This window comes from Peromyscus maniculatus, chromosome 12 (assembly GCF_049852395.1).
Source record: "Peromyscus maniculatus bairdii isolate BWxNUB_F1_BW_parent chromosome 12, HU_Pman_BW_mat_3.1, whole genome shotgun sequence".
Classification (NCBI taxonomy): domain Eukaryota; kingdom Metazoa; phylum Chordata; class Mammalia; order Rodentia; family Cricetidae; genus Peromyscus; species Peromyscus maniculatus.
The window spans coordinates 39330116-39349934 of NC_134863.1; the positions used below are offsets into that span (position 1 = coordinate 39330116).

The window sequence follows — 19819 nt, forward strand, 5'->3', positions numbered from 1 at the left end:
AAAAGAATGTCCAACCTGATATTATATGTTTACACATTTTATAAGTTACAAAAACTTTAAAATATTATCTGGTGTTGCCTTATATCTCTTTAAAAATAAAAGCTGTGTCTTGCAGAGCTGATAAGACACTACATTTAGCTCTTCCTCCCTCCTCGTCAAGGTGCTCGGGGTTCTTCCACTTTTTGAAAATGGAGTTTATCAGTTCTCCATAGGCTTTTATATGATTTCAAAATTTTGACTCTTCTAATAATGCTGTATGTAATGTTTTCACAGCTGTGCAATTTCTAGATCAAAGGATAAGAACATAGCTTCTCAGTGAAATTCTAATGGTCTCCTGAGATAAGCTATTTCCAAGCAATGAGGGGTATAGAACTTGGGGTTAGGGGGGAACATAAAACAGCCCAAAAAGAAACCAGAACTAGGGATGATATAAGGGTTTAAGCAAACTCTAGCTGTGTGATAGGAGTGATAAATATTTCTGGCAATAATTTTAAAAGTGGCCTTTACAGTTTAATTAGCACAGCTCTTCCTGGGAATATTTAAGAATAATAATTTAAATGTCACTGTGCTTTATTGCAACAATAAAAATGTAACTTTTTATAGCTGCTATTGTCTTTATTTTCATTGTAAAGATGGTGCCCATTTACTGCACGTGATTTGAAAATGTAAAAGCATATAAATCAGTAAACATATTTGAATCTATAAAGACCCAACTTATAAATAACTCATCAATCTCTTATTTATATATTGGCTTCTACACAGTTGAAACCGTATTGTATATGTGCTCACATCTAAACTAATTTTTTTATTAATCACCTTGATGGTGTTAACTTACTTCTTTTGTGTTATATATTGTCTGTTTCCTTTCCTTCAGGTAATAGAAACCTAACACTGTTTTGGGATGAATTCAAATACCAACACAGCAAAGACATGGACAGATCTTTAGAGTCTCTCCAGTGTCGAAGAAGACAAGCCATGGCTATCCCATTCATCCTACAATGTGGTGAGTGCTGAATGCCAACCTAACAGATATTCATGATTTCCTAAATGTTCAAATCATGGTGATAAGAAGATAAAATGGTAAAACACGGTGTTGGCGTCTAAGGAGGTTGCTGTCTAGGCAAGAGCGAAAAGTAAGTACAATAGAGGGCAAATTAGATAAGGGAAGGATAGACGCAGGGTTCTTTGAACATGCAATGAGAAAGAGTGGGGTGGAAAAAGGGAGGTGAGATTTCATGACAGAGGCATGGGATAGTCGTTATGACAGGGTTGAGTAGAGGAAAAGCACAGGGAAAGATGGTTGATCTCAGATATGTACCTCATTTGAAATAGTTGTGATGGAGGCCTAGAAACAGCCACTTTCCTACTTTTATGTCACACTGTGTCTAAGACTAATAGGGATTCTGTAATAAGTGGAGGATGACCAAATGATGAAAGATAAGAGTATTTTCTTGGGTAAATGCCTTTATGAGGTCTTGAACTGCAGGGCTCATTTTTTACTTTGATAAACAGTGGGAGGTATTGGAAAATTCTCAGTGGAAGGAGAGCAACAGAGAGCCACCGAGCACTTGATAGGCTTTCAAGCCACTGTAGAAAGGGCTTGGAATTAAGGACGGTGTACTTTCTGTCACCTGCAATCCACCAGATAAAACAGACGAGTGCCAGGAGAACACCTCCCCAGCCTTTCTTCAGGGAGTGGTCCAGGGGGGAATTGATGAGTCAGATGTAACTTGAAGTAAGGCAACTCCATGGAGGGTGATTTGGTGCAGGACCAGAATGAAGGGAAGGTCAAACCTGGGATGGTAGTCTCTTGGGATAGAAGACCTAAGTGAGAGATGTAAATGCCTGAACTAATGTGTGGCAGTGAGATTTAATAAAAGGAATGTATATGACACATTTAGAAAGTATGACTGAGGTAATTGATGACAGAATGTGACAGCCTGCCAGGTGACAATTAGAGTGGCCAATAATGAGTGTATCTTTGATGCCTGCCAAGTACTTGAAATGCATTCTCCAGTGGTGAAGGGCTGTATGGGATCGGGGCAGTCACTGGATATCTCTGAGAATTAATCTCCTATTTAGGAAATGAGACTAGTGCTTATAGTTATGTCAGAAAGTTGTGAACATATGATCTAATAAGTGTCAGGTTTGCTAAGTGATCAAGAAAGTATTTAGCGGTGTTGATTTTCATCGCCATTAATACTGAGAAGCCATTTTCTCCTCAGCTCCTCTTTATATAAATACTAGTAGAAATCTCATTTTTTACAGATGTTTGTACTGAAACAGAAATTAAGTCATTCTCCTAAGGTCCACAGGTTATATATAGGAGGTGCTTCAGGTGTTGGTTGCCCATGCAAACTGCTTCTGCCTCAGGAGTGCACAAATTATTTACCTCTGTGTCAAGAGGGAATTCAAGATTAAACTTGGGTTTAGTCTAAAGACAGCTGTGTGCCTTGGGCCTAAAAACAAGGAGAGATTGTGAGGGGAAACACACAAAGAAATCAGTGTGGGTTGTGGAATAAGTGTCAGGGGGATGGGTAATGGACGGAGGAGGCAGTGTGTGAATGACTTACAGATCTTCGCTTTCCTTCTTAGTGTGGTTGAACATGGAAAGTGGAGCAGGCAGAAACAGGCTGGAAATAGTGAGAGTCAGGTCACTGGAATTCTTAGGAGAAGGGAGAATGAGATCTAGCAAGTTTCCTTTGCTCAAAAGGAATAGCATCCAACTTGGAGGGAGCTGGAGCAATGACGATGATTGCTCATTTCTTGGCGAACTTCTTACATAGCTCACAGAAGCCTGGAATAGCTATGCCAGCAGGCATGGGGTGTGTGGTGAAGGGGTTGCTGCTTTGAGTATGTCTGAACTGACATCTTTTTTTTTTTTAATGATAAATTTTATTCTTTCATGTTTTTGTCTTTATGGTCAGATCTTTGTCTCAAATGGAGAGTCCTGCCTTCCCCTTCCAATTATGAGGAGGAATTCCCTGACATGTGGATTTGTGCTAATAATCCCAACAACCTGGAAAACAGGTAGTGTTGATCAGTTTTTGAAAAATTCTTTATCAGTGTAGAATTACTAAGGTGTGTCTTATAACCCCTGAACATGTTAGTTGTAAAGAGATTTTAGCTTAGAAGCCTGTTTCTCTTTAAACCCTTCTTTAGCTCCTTGCTCCCTATGAGAATATTATTTTGTTAATGTATTTTTCCATTTTTTAAAAAGAGATCTGCTGTAACAAAGCACAGGTCCTGGGGTGTATGCCACTCCATCCTTCCCTGGCAGGAAGCCTTGGCCTCCTGAGCTCCGCCTTCCCATTCATGTTCACAGGGCATGCTTGATCTTACCAGAGTGTTCTTGAGAGGGCACATGCAGGGGCACTAAACGCTTAGACTATGTGCTTTTTTCCCCTCCCCTATTTAAGTCATATATTGATTTCATTGCTTTTATGCTAGAGGAAGAAGTTCAGCCTAAACCGGAAAAGGGGCTGATTAAATATTGATGGCTGCCAGTGTTCTTACAAGGCTTTTTAGACTAATAGTCCTTCTCCAGGGAAAAAGAGTTAGTATTCCTTTTTAACAGAGGCACCCTCACCCCAGCATTGCTTTTCTGTGCGGGCTCCTCTAAGTCCTTAGGGCTGATAGGTAAGTGGACCACTATTGCTAATAATGACACCAGGGTAATAATTCTTGTCGAAGCATATTTATGCGGCTCTGGAACCAAAGCACAGAGCCCTGGGAAGCCGTCCTTCACAGCTTTCTTTACTTCCAATTATCCAGTGACCCCGAACTGTCATGCTCTTGCCCTCTTCCCTTAGCAACTAGTGATGCCTCACAGAGCACTGCAGAATCTTCAAGACTACATTAATTCTGTCCCTTTTACACATTCAAATCATTCTGCTCGCAAGGGGGAGGTAAGACAAATTTAGTTGTGTTGACAGAAAACTGATGGACCTTGAAAATCTAAACTCCTGAAAGTGCTTCTATTTATAGTCTCCTGAAGCCCCTGAACCTTTAAACACACTGACACAATATTGACCATCTGTATTTCATTTCCACTGAAAAGACTATAATAAAATATGCATAAAACAGCAGCAGGAGGCTTAGCAAGATGGAAAAGCATCTAATTCAGAGCAGGCGCTTCCTGCATGGGGAACACAAGGTCAGTGGTGTAGATGTGACTCCTGGTGGAATCTAGGGATCTGTCCTGTGGTCTCACTTAGTCCTCTGATTCTGCATTGTAGTCTGGACCTGCCTTCCTGAAGAATGGGGCTTGAAATATGCCCTGAGACATTTATGCACTATTAAGTTTAGATAGAAACATATAAAATAAATTCATAGAAGCAAAAATGATGTGGTTGTCTGTTAGGGCATGTCCCGTGAGTATACAAACGGAGTTATTAGATGAGACATGATATTGTCTATACCTAACAAAGAATACAGTTGGAAGTCTAAAGTTGCTTCCTAGCTGCCCCCAAAGTCAGTGCCAATGGGTGACATTTGAATGAACAATGGTTTGTGTAACTAGAACTTGAGACAGAAACACCATGGCTTTCTCTTCTATAGGATTTGCACATTATGCCATTTTGTCTTTACAAAAGCCCTGTGAACTCATCCTATTTCTAAGAGGAGAAAACAGATACTCAGAAGGCTTCAGTGACTTGCCAGAGATTCCCACTTCACACTGAACCTGAAGCCACGAGTCTGACACAAAGCATACTATACATCCTAGGGAACCCAGTCCACTTAGATGCATCTAATGATTAAAACCACCTTAAATACACATGGTAGTATTCACAGCCAGCAGCCAAGACAAGGTAAAAATGGAGTCAGTCTTGTTGAGGCCACTGAAGTCTTGTTTGTTTTCCAGTTTGAGCACAGAGGGAAACTACATTTTTGTCACAGTCCCTGAGAAATAGCTAGCAGAGCATTCCCATTATATTCATGATATGCATTCATCTGTATTGAATGCAGGGATCACCGAACGCCAGCAGGGTAAAAATGATGCCTGTTATTTGGCTGAACCAAAACCCCCTGAATTTTGGAAAGGATGCAGAATGCATACTGTATTGCATATTAAAATTTATGACCAAAAATCTTTGAAGGGAGACAGCTGAATGCACTTCACTTTGATAAAATACTTAGGTTTCTTTGTTCTGAATATAAACCATACATGACTGTAAGGTTCTTTTCTCAAATGACACAGAGCATTGCGTTGGTCCTGCCCCATAGATGTCTTCATATTCATGCTTTTAGTAACTATATATACAGAAGTCATTCTTGAGATTTGTTTATGCGGCACCTTTCTTTGAAAATAACAATAGCAGACACCACATGAAAGTAGGATGAAGTGTTTTTTTCACAGCAGTGCTGGAATTTGATGGTAGTTCTTCACTTTCTCTGTTGGTAGGGGGCAAGAAAAATACATGCTCGCAGCCTTGAAAAACAGAGCTGGTGGTTCCCATTGGCTCTATATTTTCTTCCCTGCTTCCAGTGGCAGGAGACTGTCCCCATTGCCAGCCTCCTCCCTCTCAAATTCCAATACACATACATTTTCTGCACGTTTGACCTCCTTCTTGTCTTTTAATGATGGGATGCAACTCTCCCCTACTTCTTTCTATCAATAACAGAGAACTACTTAACCTAGAAGAGACCCAAATAATTGACATTTCATACTACTACTCCACACCCCAGCTATGCCCCAGAACTGTACTCAGAGTTTAATTCCTTTTCTGCATCAAGTCTTGATACCAAGGCAAACTAAACAAACTATTTCACTTAAAAAATGATGGATTCAGTTCTCTAGAACATAGCTATAGCATTAAAAAAAATTAAAGCAAAATGGCCTCAAGCTTTCCAAAATAAAGGCTTCGTTATTTTTTGTAACCATGATGAGAATTGTTCGTGGTTGTAAAATACACAAGGCTGGGAGATAGGATGATTGCCAAGTACTAGACCATCGAGGACAGCAGGTCATTTGGGAAAGAAGTGCCAGTCAGGGTTGCTCAGAGCCGTCTAGTGACCTATGTGCAAGCCTCCATAACCCCAAAGCTGTCCCTGAATACGGCATGACATTCTCAGTGATTCCAAACAAGATCCATGTGTCTCGGAGATAGAATGGTTTGTTATATTTTGGAGTGATACATAGATTTCTAAACCAGATTTGGGGGCCAGAGTGAGGAAATGTTTGTCAGAATTGAGATGATAACATTTTTTTTTTAAAAAAAGACTTGATTTATGATAATGTAGGATAAGTGGGCCATTAGCAAAATAATTCATGTTCTCCCATCCTCATTAACACATGCGCCACCACATTTTCTCTGTAGCTCTTTCTCATGCCAACTGGACATTGAAGATGAAACATCGCCCCAAAGTTGTATAATCCTTCTTTATATTTGAATTTTGTGTTTATAAAAGAAAAATAACACTTTAGAGAAGTAAATCATCCTTTATACCCAGCATATGCCTTCACACTTCCTTCTGATGCTAATCTCTTCCTTGTGGTTTATGAAGCTGTAATCAGCCTGAACACCTGCCTCCTATCCCACTGGGCACCATGAGCAGAAGACCGCCATCCAAAGATGAGACAGAGAGGCAACTTCAAGAGTCAGTCCAAAGATACCAGAACAGACTGGCGGATATACAGCCACAGGTGAGCTGTCACTCAGTCTTCCAAATTTAGCAATTGCTCTTGAGCTGCTGATATCTTACATGCAAATCAAGCAGTATGCTTTTCTCAAGTAAAATGCACACAGCCTTTTTTAAAAAAAAATTTCTCTTTTGCCACTTCTGCATCTGAGAATTATTCTAAAGGTAAATGGGGAGAAAGGAGAGTGCTATAAAAAAATCTACATATGTACTAAGGCCATCTATCTACACAGGGCATGTGGAGGACAGGGTATTTGTTTCTGCTCTACAGTTGTGTGCTTGTTTAAGGTCAGGTGTTGAAGACAGAGAACCAGGTGTGCATGACTTCAACGATTAGGGTGCACTCCTTTCTCACCCTCTGCACCCCCAGGCTGCTTCCCTGGAAGAAGTGGACATTTTGGATAAAGCGTGTTTTGCCGACAACCCTGGCCTGTTAATACAGAATGTCAAAGGTATTTTTTATTGTTAAGAGAACTCAGTAAAAATAAACATTACTATGGATGAAAAGGTACTTATTAGAATTTCAGGGGAAGAAATGGGACATACAGAAAATCCTATGACCTTTATTTTTATTAGCATATATCAACTGTCCGAAGTAAGGGCATTTCTCATGGCATTTCTGTAATACACATGACATACTTCGATCATTTTCCTCCTTTCTTACTCTTTTAACTTTCTTTCCTTCTCCCTATTTTTTCTCCTCCTCCTCTTCTCTAGTATATTTTTGTCTTCATTTTTCACTTTGATTTGTTTGCTTGCTTGCATGAGGGGCCGGTGCTTGAGTGTATGGATGTCAGAGGACAACCTTGGGTGCCAATCTTCACCTTCTATCTTGTTTGAGGCAGGGTCTCTCTGTCAGTCAAAGCTGCATTTGCCAGGCTAGCGGCCTGAGAACCTCAGGGGATCTCCCATTTTCACTTCCCATCCCATAGGAGCATTAGCGTTATAGATGGGTGTCATCACACCATGAATCTTCACACTCCTGTAGCATGTGGTTTACCCACTGAACCATGCCCCCAGCCCTTATTTTCCTGACCAAGAGTTAAATCTCTGCTTATAGATTCAGCACCCAGATTCAGCATTTTAAACTTTGTATAGCTAGTTTGCTCAAGTAGCATTTGAGAAGGTCAGCAGTAAATACTCAGAATTATTGATTCATCTGTGGATGCCAGAAAACAGAAAGAGAAAACACTCATTAGAATGGAAAATCCTGTGATGGGGTAGGATTCAATCCAAAATTACATCAGTTTTGGTTTCTTGTAATTTAAACATTTTCTCTTCTGACCTTCCCACTTTGCTAGGGATCTCCAGTGTGAGTCAGACACCAGCTGAGGTGGTGATGACTGGTCTTCCCCCTTAGCTTGGCATCTTGGTCAGTTTGGGAATGAGACTGAGGATTACTTAGGAAACACATCCCAAAGCATTCCCCACTGCTAAAACACACCTCACTGTTCTGTTTAATTAATAAAGCCTCTAGTCTTGGGTGTGATAACAGAAACCAGAAATAAAGGCATCAGAGCCTGTGGTTATTTTACCTAACAGGCAAATAGATAAATATAGATGTTTCTGTTCTGAAATATCTCTTGTTTGTAAAGTCATTTCTCAATTTCTCTTCCACTCCTCGATGCTTTGGGAAGACATTCAACATATTGGAGTTGATTTTATCTTTTGGCCATCTCTGAATATATTGTTTTCCTTCCTTAGAGGTCACTATTGTCAATTGGATATTGATAGTGCCATTCATAAAGCCTTAATTAGCTTATTGTTTGTTTAAAGTTGGATCATGTTATTTATCATTGAGGTGGAGAATTTAATGGAAACTGACGAAGTCAACAGATGGGCGTCATCCATTCTGTTTATTCTCTCTTTCTTGATAGATTTTTTTCCCCCACACAAATTTAAATCAGGATTATAGATTCAGCTCATTTAGATTCTAACAGCAATTTAGCACCACTTATGTAGAAATCTTGTTCAAAGAATGTAAGAATCCTCACTGTCCTCTTCCTTTACTGAAAGGAAAGTTTCCACACAAAAATAATCTGTGTGGAAAAAGACTCTTAGAATCATAATATAGTTTCAAGTACTCAGTGCTAGTCAATGGCCAGACTCCAGGCAGCTGGTTAATTTCGAGTGGTCATTGACTTTTGAATGCTTGCTTTTGGGGAATGTCCCAGGCTAGATAGACCATGTAGGAAGTTCATAGTAACTGGAATATTAGAATGTAAGGTTCTTGGAGGCAGGGAAAGTCTCAGCTGTGCCTACAATGACTCGGTATTACCTAAATCAGTGCCTGGTGGGTACTGATCACTCAATAGATCATTGATGGAATGGTAAATAAATTGTGTCTTCAGTTACTGAACTGTCTCTTTGTGGACCAAATCTAATGATGATTTCCAAATTGCCAACCACAATAAGACAGCATTAGTTCAATAGTGCCTGATCACACCTGGAATGGTGTGGAAGTTTATTTCAAGGAAACCTCAAGGGGCACAAGTACCTGTAATAGGGAAAGTGGTCTTTAACTTCTATCTTGAAGTCTACTTAGAGTAAATTGTAGGAATCAGAGCATCTGAGGCAAGAATAGCATAAGACTTGGCAAAGAGCATTGCTCTAATTCCTCATGGGGGAACTTAGATACTTAAAAAAACAAACAGTTTTTCTGTGGTGTAGTTATCTTTTCAACATAGTAAAATTCTTTATAAAATATGGGAATTACTGCATAGAAGGATTTTGAAAGAGCACTTCAATTCTTTAAGAAAAATAATCCATGGAAGTAATATGGATGTTCAATAGCTATCCTTTGGTGATATCTACCCAGAGTCAGAAGCAAGAGTGAACGAAAGCCATGCTGTAGACAGTGCGAAGTTGTCTTCTTAATTGTCCTTGAAACAACGATTCTCAACCTGTGGGTTGAAACCCAATGAGGGTCGAATATTGGATATCCTGCATATCAGATATTTACATTATGATTCATAACAGCAGCAAAATCATAGTTATGAAGTAGCAACAAAATTTTATGGTTTTGGGGGGTCCCCACAACCTGAGGAACTGTGTTAAAGGGTCAGAGCATTAGGAAGGCTGAGAACCACTGCCTTAGAATAACTGTCTTTGGCGTACAACATTTGATAAATGTGGGGATTGGGAAGTCAGAGAAGTAGCATTGCCTTCACTCAGTATCAAAATAAATTGCATTCGGGTGCAGGCAGAATGCCGCTAGGAAATCAAGATTAGGCTAATTTACTACCATGATTCAGCATGTTTCTTGGCTAGCACTCATTTGTCTATGCTCTCGGAGCTAGGCTGTCATAAAGTATAAACCGTATAATTATGCTTGCCCAACGCCTTGCTCTTCCTGATAGCCTCTTACTAACAGTGATCACTTATCCACTGAGAAGACCTGGGGAGCAAAAGCAGCCGTGGTTTACTCCTGCACACTTAACTCTTCACCTCTGCGTTTTAGCATCAGTGGCAGCTGGCAGTCCGAGGTGGAAAATGAAGAAGGTAACTAGGTATCTTGGTTAAGTCTCTGTTGCTGAGATACAATACCATGACCAAAAGCAATGTAAGGAAGAAATGTGTATTTTGGTTCACAGTTCAAGGACACAGTCCATCAGATCAGCGGAGTCAAGGCTCCCCAAAATCCATTGATCTCTGAATTGTGTCTAGTTGCAGTCTCCTGTGGGCGGGGGAGGGGGGATCTCCATTTGCTACAGGAGAGGCTTCTGATGAGGGTTGCTAGCAATGCTTCTCTAGGGATATATAAGGATATGATTTAGAATGTAGTAAAAAAAATATGTTGGTCTAGCAAGACTTTTCTAGATTGATGACCTCACTAGCTATGATAAGAAGGCTAGATTTCCAGCATCAGGCACGATTTCCTTTCTGTGGAATGGGTCTTAACTATGATTAAACAGCTGTTGGCTACCATCATCGGGTGCATACCACTTATTGCACTTTCAGGGAATATCTTGTCATGCTGGTCATTGTTGTGGTTCATGGGTGTTGCATCCAGGTAAGACTATTCATTGCTTCCCTTCCTTGGCAGCTGGTAAAGTATCTTCTGGTAGAAAGCCAGACCATAAGAAGGAGGCTTTCAGGTTAGATCCAGCTGGAATCATCCAAGCCAGGGGCTCACTTTATCTAAGGAATCCATCACTGGAAGCTTGTCTTGTAGGTGATTGCTGATCCTGTTAAGCTGACAGTCGACACTAAGCACCACACTAGATCCAAGATCCAAGGTTTTTCTGGATCTCAAGTTCTGTGATTCTAGGTTGTGTATCACCGACAGCCAGGAGCTTAGAATGTTAATACTCTTCTTGGCTCCTCTCAAAACCCAGCAGCTTTGACTTCTCTCGCACCCTGTACATGCCCTACCCATGTGTAGAGTGACAGTCTGTTACCTTTAGCAGCACCCACACAGGCCAGACACATTTAAGAATACCAAAAGTCAATCAGAAAACTTGTGGGAAATGAGGCATCCTAATTGCATGCCTTGTCCTCTAGGGTGAAAGGCATAGCTTGTCCCAAAGCTGCAAAGCTGCATCCCCACATGTTTACACATACTTCCCACAACACTACTTAGAACCATTAGGATAAAGGAAGAGAGTGAAGTTTTAGTCAAATAATTCATCAAGTCATGAATCTTTAAATGATGACATTAGGGTGTTTCTGTCTAATTTTTGCATCAGTTTTGCTCATGGGGGTGGGGGGGGGACTACAGAAGAAAAGGATGCCCAAACATTTATAGAGCAACAGAGTGGTAGAAACCCCGGAGTTCAGTAAAGCTGAAAAGAAAGGCCAACTCAAGATCTGTCACCCTTGGTGGTATGTTTTTATGGAATAAAGAAATAACGTAATTGATAATCGGTGTTGACCAGCCAAAACCTTGGCTATAAATTGTGTGGCTGGAGCAATCCTTTGCAATCTTTCTTCTGAACAGATGAATTTGTCCCCAACTCTGGTGTAGGATTTGGTCTCTCATTACCTGCTTTCTGTACTGAGTGACAAGCGCCACCTGCTGGCCATGAGAAACATTTTAATAGTAATATGTTGCTTGATTGCTTGGCCGCTGTTTGACAAATTAACTGGATAATTGTTTTTCTATTTTCTAATATACCGAGGCAATACTTTTAATACCGCTGACCTATGAAATCTTTATGTAATTTAGGAGATTCTGATCTTCCAGTTTTCAGCTCTTTTAGTTTTAACTCACAGCTTAAATTTCTATATTCCATTGTATAACAAGGATGACTCTGCACATAGAATTTAGTTTTAGTTACATTTGATTCAGGCTTTTGGGGGACAGCATTAAAATACCCTCAGTCATTAAAAGATGAATCATAGTTTCATATTCTAAACTTACCTACTACGTTTTACTTAAAAATTATCATTTATTTTTATTTTATGTATTTGTGGGGTTTATCTTCATGTATCTGCATAACTTGCATTTGGTGGTCATGGAGGTCAGAAGAAGATATTGGATCCTGCCATGTGGATGCTGGGAATTTGCATGTTTGTACAGTGATGTTGTGTTGCTTAGTTATCTTCTGGGCTTTGTGCCCGATAGTCATTTTTCAGTCCACGGTCAAGGCTCTCTGTAGCCTGACACAGCTTCCTTGCTAACATCTTTTTTCTCACTTTGCCTGATTCTGCTCTGCATTTTTCACGTGCTTCTCGTGTCCACACTGCACTGGGAGCCATTGTTCCCGCCATTCTCCTCTGTAGTGGCCTCTGCCCTTGCTCGAGTCCCTTGTGATCTCAGACTGATGCCAAACCCTGTGTGAAATCTTTGTCCAACCCCGCGCTGTAAAAGCACCTTTTCCCCGTCTGGTCTCCTTGTCCTTGCCATGTCCCTCTTACAGCACACTTTTACCTTCTCCCTGCCATTACAGATCCTTACATATCAGATCCATCTCCTTCATCAGGCTATGAGCTCAAAAAAAAAAAAAAAAAAAAAAAAAAAAAGACCCGTCTCATTTACTCTTGTCCATATTCCCAGCAGCACCCAGGACTGGATCTTTTGAGTGGTAGGTGTTTACCAAATGATGTGGAGGACAGAGTGAATAATTTGATATTTTCATTTGGGAAGACTCAGTGGTCCTACACAGGTGAAACTTTCCAACTTCTGCATCATATATTATCAGACCAAGATTTTCTTACACTTGGTCAAAGTATAGAGTTCACATCTGGATTCCATTTGTCTTGTTTATAGTCTTCCCACCAAATGGACAGTCCTGATGGGATTCATTGCATCCTGAAAAGGAAAGGCAGCAATATCTTTCTGTTGTTTTGCAGAGCTCGTATGGGGACACACACACACACACACACACACACACACACACACACACACACACTGAACTTAAATAATCTGGCAGTTCCCATGTTGGTCGTTGTCGCTGTAAATGTTGAGCAAAGGCGGCTTGAGGAATTTTTAGCTGTGTGTTTGAAGTTAGAATGAAATATCTGAGCAGAACTTTGTAATGGAGAATGTGAACACATTTTCCCATCTAGAATTTAATCTTTTTTAATGTGCCGTTATTGTGTAGGATGCTGATTTCAAATGTGTGTCGCTACGGTGACAGATGCCTTAGAAAGTGTGTTGATTTATCACGAGTACTTTCCAACCCCCTTACATAAACATCCATGTTCTAAAATTTATGGCACCTAAAGACCCTTGTCTTGCAAGAGGCTGTTATACTCATTGTAGTTGAAATATTTTACTTTATTACTCTGGCTACAAAGAAAGATCTCATTTCTCTATGGTGTTGCATTGCTTTTCCAAGATGGAAAACTAATGATACTTTCACATTTGTAGGCCCTGAGTTCATGCATAATAACGAGAGGTTAGAAGAATTGCTTATGATTAGCTTACCCAGAAGCCCCCTGAAGGCAGGTGCAGTGGGCTCCCTTTGTCTTGATGTACTTCTCACTGCCCTGCCTGACACACTGTTGTGCACAATAGATGGTCATGGGAGGGTGGGCCTCTCTTCTCAACTTGAATTGGCCGGTCAAATTAACTTCTTCAAAAGCAGGTGTTAAACCTTCTGTCAGAACACAGTTTGTGTTTGCTTAACATACCCAGAGAGGCTCAGTCGCTAGAGAGAAGCTAGCAGTCTTGTGTGATGGTATGGGATTCACAAAGCCCAGGATATGCACAACTTCTGTATTCATAAATTACCCAACTTTTATTTTTGCAGGAGGCTGGAACTAAGGCACATTACCTATTTTTATCTGCTACTGGGCTTTCCAGAAGGGACCAAATAATGGTTCTGAAGGCCAAGATGACTTTAAATCCAGAGGGGAATATGCCCCTTTTTGGAGGACAGAAATAGCTTTGACAGCTGCATTCAGGCATGCTGCGTTGCATTCCTCTCTTTGCATGCCAGTCAGTCATTCCTAACCACATCAATAAGGACGAGAGGAGAGGTGCGGGTGTGTGGCCTGAAACAATTCAGTAGGAGACAATGCTAATTTGGATTCTAATGCGTCCGTACCTATTTGATCTCTGCCCTGCAAACCCTCCTTAAGCACCTGGACTGTGTGTACCATCAGTTCTCAATTAGTGTGTTGGCTAATCAAGGACTGCCAGAGGCTCCCTGGCATCCTGGATGGATACGGAGTCTGTTCCCTGGCTCAGTTACATAAGATGCCGATATTTGGCCTCCTTCCAAAGCAGGCTCCTCCTTGCTTCTCTCTAGGGGAAGCCCAGGCCTCAAAACCTGCAGCTCTGAGCACAGATTCCTGCATCCTTCCCTGGGAGCTGGGATCCTGTTTCCCATCTTGTTTGGCTTTAATCTATCTTCTTACACAGAACCTGAATTTACATTTTGAATTCAGCTCAAGGATCTGGATTTTATTACTGTTCTAACTTTGAATTTATTTTTACACATAGTACCACCGGCTTGTTAATCCTTGTTGAACCTTCAACTCCTGTATTTTCTTGATCTATCCCAACTCTATAGGTTCAGGAAAACTCAGACTGGATCCCTCTGTGGTTCCGTTTCCACCAGGGGCTTTACCGGCAGGTGCATCCAACCCTCTGGCCCATCCTCCCTGACCAGTCCCAGCTTCCTCCTACACAGGGTGTGGAGAGGGGTTGCTGACACCCAGGGGCCTCCTACACGGGATGTAGAGAGGGGTTGCTGAAACCCAGGGGCCTCACACTGCAGGGATGGATCCAGCTCATGTGCACAGGAGAAATGGGGAAATCCAGCGCTAACAGTGATTTCTGTTTGAGGGCTCTGTCAGTTCTAGGCAGATTCGGAAGGCAAGGTGATCACTTGGGCTTTCTAAGTGGCTTTTTCTAGATATTAAATTTTTTTGCATATAATAATATTTTCCCCTCCCCTAACTCCTCCCATCTGCCTACCCACAGAACTTCATGTTTTTTCTCTCTCTCAAGATAAAACAAAATACAAGAAACAAACATCAAAACAAACAAAAACTACAAGACAAGAGCAACAACAACAACAAAACAAAAACTGCACCCACACAAGCAAACGTGGAGTCTGTCTTGTGTTTGCTAACTTTTCCTGGGGCATGGGGCCTGTCTTGGAGTCCATAGTTAACACCTAGTGACACTCCATGGGAGAAAACGGACTCCTAATGACATACTCCTATACCCCTGCATCAACGCCTTGCTTATCCCTCATCAGAGAAGCTTCTTCTTGAAGTAGATCATAATTAACCCAGAGACCCACAACTGGATAATGCCGAGTGAGAGACTCTGGAGCGCTCAGCCCTAAATGGGATATCTTCATCCAGCCCTTCTTCTCAAGGCTCAGTGATATGGAAGAGGGAGCAGGAAAGATTGTAAGAGCCGGAGGTGGTGGATGACTCCAAGGAAACAGTGTCACTCAGACTCTGATCCACAAGACCTGCTTAGTTGCTTTTTAAGTAGGGAAAAGAAACAGCAAGGTGTGGTGAGCATTTTGGCCTGTCTGGAATACAAGCAAATCTCTCTGAGGGGGAAGCTAAGACCTTAGGAGAGGGAAAGAAAATTAGAAAGACATATGAAAAAAATATTCAATTAGGTTTTGCTGCAAAGACATCCTTTCAAATTCAAACACACTCTCCAGAGATTCCACAGTTTGGGGAGGGAAATTTCTTCAAATGCTTACTAATAATAATCAGGCACAAATGAAATTCCAAGGTGTACTATTCTCTTCCAGATCTCAAGTTCAGTAAATTTAGTCAGAGAGTCATTGTAGAAACATGAAAGCATTTTTCTCTACAGAAACTCTCTCTCTCTCTCTCTCTCTCTCTCTCTCTCTCTCTCTCTCTCTCTCTCTCTCTCTCTCTCTCTCACACACACACACACACACACACACACACACACACACACACACACATACACACACACACACACACACACACACACACAAACACACACGAGGTTGGGGTGTACACCAGGTTCACAAAACAAAAGTCTCTTGTCATTGGAGTCTTGGAACCTTATTTTCAGGCTGTGTCCATCACAAATGTACAAATGTTCACCTCTTTCTTTCTGCCTTGGGGATTCCTCTGTTTTCTGCTTCCACAGATAACCCACCTGAGGCAGCTTGTGCTGATTTCATTGTGGCTTGCAAGACCCTGAATTTGTAAGAGAAATGCAGTTATCTTACTGGTAGAGGTTATGACTACCATTTAAAAATAATTACCCATATTTGTAAGATGTCTATCATTATTTCTTTTTGAAATCTGAGAAGATGAGGAGGAGAAAAAGATGCTGTCATTAGGAAATAGCTATTCATTAGATAACAGAGACAGAATTGGAAGTGGATTAACTATGCCAGCAGAGTTCAGTTTTATAAAAAGTGCAATCAAAGATGGGAAAATGTGTTCTCTAAATTAAAAATGAATATATATGATTTTAAAAGATATTTTAAAATAATAGGGCAACCTGCAGGCTGATGCTGAAAGCCTATGCTGGTTAGTGGAAAATGCTATTCCTAATTAGAACCAAAGGGCAAACTTCACTTAGTGCATTTAGCCTGTGCCGATGTTTGTAGTGCACCAATTCTATGTCTGTATCTGTTTCTATAGAAGATGCTTCAGAAAGAAAGCTGATATCCCCTACTCTGTCCTAATTCTTTAGCAAATTTCCTCCTCTTTTGTTATTTTGCTTTGGCTTTGTCCCTCTAATTCTGTCATTTTGGGTTTTACAAGAAAAATTCTAGATGGGGTCAGGTAGGTTGAAAAGCAGTCAGTGAAATGTAAAGAAATCAAATAAATGTATAGAAAGTTGATAAGGTAGGCTTATGCTTACATAATCACACAATGGTTATGTAAGTGTATATGTGGTAAGTTAGTGGCTGGGGGAGATTTGACAATGTTTCTGAACTATTAAAAGAAAGCCAATGAAATTGAAGGACCTTAGCACACAAGAGGTGTGGCTGATGGAGAAAAAAAAATCCGGGAGACAGAAGGAAGAATGTGAGGACTAGGGAGAGGCTTTAGATCAGAGTTGGAGGAAGTGTGTGTTTTCCTAAGTCAAGGGCAGAGCAGTTAAGGGCCTTCACATACACTAGTAACCTTAATTTTGTCTTCTCTGAAGAGGAATCAGGGCCATCTGATGACAGAGAAGGGCAGGCATTGTGTTCAGACACTCTGAAAAACAGTCTTGTGTGCTTAGGAACGAGAGTCAGTTAGTGACAAGTGAGAGAACTGACCATCCAATGAGAATCACGTGTGCTCTTGTGGTATAGAATCAACAGTCTTAGGGGGCTGGAATTTCTAAACTGTTGAACTATTCTGCTCCTCTGTTTTCAGTAGAGAGAATCAACCCTCACTTGGAAAGGGGAATTAAGAAATTCAGAGTTCATAGTGATCCTAAGGAGAATCACGAGTGCCCTGAGGACCCAGGGCTAAGGACCATTAGGAGGGGTGTGTAGGGCAGAGAATAGCCCAGGGGACAGACTTCACTCTGTAGAGTTAGAGCAGGAAGGACAGTCAAGAGGAGTATGAGAGAAGAGGGGAGAGGTAAAGGGGGAAAGATGTTTTAATTGATAGCCACAGCATTGGAGGGACTCTAATGAGAGCTAGAAATTGTAAGGAAGAGTAAAGAATCTCACAGCTGAGTATTTTTCAGGGAATGAAACTACCAGTACAAAAAGCTTAAGTTAAGCCATCCCTAGCATTAGAAAGTACAGCTATGTGATTAAGATTCAAGAAGGAAGTGAGTAGACCTCAGGTGAATGGGAGGAACGAAGCTCCAAATTCCCAAGGCTGTATCATGCACCTTTACTAAAAGACAGGAAATTATAGCCAACCGTGTTCAAGCCTGCTGAGTACAGAACTGACGGGGGAAGGCATTCCCTTCAGCGGCTCCTCCTCCTTTGTGCTCTGTTGCTGGAGGGCTTCTCTCCAGGTTCCCCAAGCCCCTCAGTCCCACAATCCATTTATAAAATAATCACTCAGACGCTTGTATCACTTATAAACTGTATGGCCGTGGCAGGCTTCTTGCTAACTGTTCTTTTATCTTAAATTAACCCATTTTTATAAATCTATACCTTGCCACGTGGTTGGTGGCTTACCGGCATTTTTTTTTTTTTTTTTTTTTTTTTTTTTGGTTTTTTCGAGACAGGGTTTCTCTGTGTAGCTTTGCGCCTTTCCTGGAACTCACTTGGTAGACCAGGCTGGCCTCGAACTCACGGAGATCCGCCTGCCTCTGCCTCCCGAGTGCTGGGATTAAAGGCGTGCGCCACCACCGCCCGGCAGCTTACCGGCATCTTTACATGTTCTTCTCCTGGCGGTCGCTGCAGTGTCTCTCCCCCCTTCTTCCTGTTTCCCCAATTCTCCTCTCTCTTTGTCCCGCCTATACTTCCTGCCTGGTCACTGGCCATCAGTGTTTTATTTACATAGAGTAATATCCACAGCACTTCCCCTTTTCTTCTTTTTTTTAAAAAGGAAGTTTTTAACTTTAACATAGTAAAATTACATATAACAAAACAATTATCAAGCAAGAATTATAGTTACAATATTAAAGAAGATGTCCTATCTATCTTATATTTGTGAGTTTAAGGTTTTATATCTAACTTATCTTTTGTCATAACTGAGGAAATTACAACTATCTAGTTTTCAACCACATCAAAGACCTGAGAAGGAAGATAATGGTACCTGAGAAATGGTAGATGGATGCAAGCAACTTTCGGGAATCTTGCAAGAGTAGACCAAGACAGCTGGCAGCCTGGGCAGTCACCTAATGTTTCTCAGCATTATTGGTGCATTCAAATTGGCTACAGGCCTAGAGTATCTTACAGACCATTTTCAGAAGCAGGAATTCTGAAAGACCATCTTACCCTGTCTTGGCAGAGTACAGTGGTCTCTTTCCTTGTGTCCCGCTTGTCCAGGAAGGACAGCATTGCATTCGTACTGTCAGCCGTCAAGGCAAGGGCAGTTCTTTGCCCAGTAGGCCATTTTGTGCCAAGAAGACAAACTTCCAAATGGAAATGTCTTAGAAGCCCAACATTCTCTCAGGATCAAATTGGCGCAGCCAGGAGCAATTGTGTCTCATGTCAACAGAATTCTAAGTTATTTAAATGCCATATTCTCTAGGTCTATGAAGTGTTTGAGATTACTTATCTATCTGAAATATATCTATGTATACCTAGAAGACTTAACTAACATGGTTACAAATATGATTATCATAAATGACTAATTATTAATCTATTTTTAATTATTCATTACAATTTTAAATGAGTTACATAAACATAATACCTCAAACAAGAATAGAAATATATATATATATACAGTATAACAAAATTAACTTTAAGTTTGTATCAATAAACTAAAATTTATACCAATGTAAAACATTTTAAACATAAACTAAAATCTATACCAATGTAAAACATTTTAAACAAGTTGTTCTTTAAAAGTAGGTTCATTAATCTACCCTTTTATCTTATCATCTCCATATCCTCCTATATATCTAATCATATCCCCTTTTCTTTTTTAGAAAGAGATCACATTTATAATCAACCTATTTTAAATAAAAATATTGGTTTTTCTCTGTCCCACACCAGAGGGCTCTTCTGATTTGGGACACAAGAATCTCTTAACCATTTTTTTTTAAAGCAATATGTCTGGGTTTAGAAGGGGAGTGAGCCAATTCCACCTCTAAAGCCAGCTTGGTATATTTGGGAATTTGGGTGTAGCATCTCTTACTACTTCCTGCTGG

The 19819-nt window shown here is 40.7% G+C and overlaps 1 protein-coding gene across 1 annotated transcript in view; it reads left to right on the forward strand.

Annotated features, from left to right (window-relative positions):
• Morc1 (MORC family CW-type zinc finger 1) overlaps window positions 1–19819 on the forward strand; it is a 167269-nt gene that overhangs the window by 97149 nt on the left and 50301 nt on the right. The window contains exons 15-17 of the mRNA XM_042259390.2: window positions 875–1003; window positions 2928–3030; window positions 6508–6646. Coding sequence (XP_042115324.1) covers window positions 875–1003; window positions 2928–3030; window positions 6508–6646 — 371 coding nt within the window. The remainder of the gene's footprint in view (window positions 1–874; window positions 1004–2927; window positions 3031–6507; window positions 6647–19819) is intronic.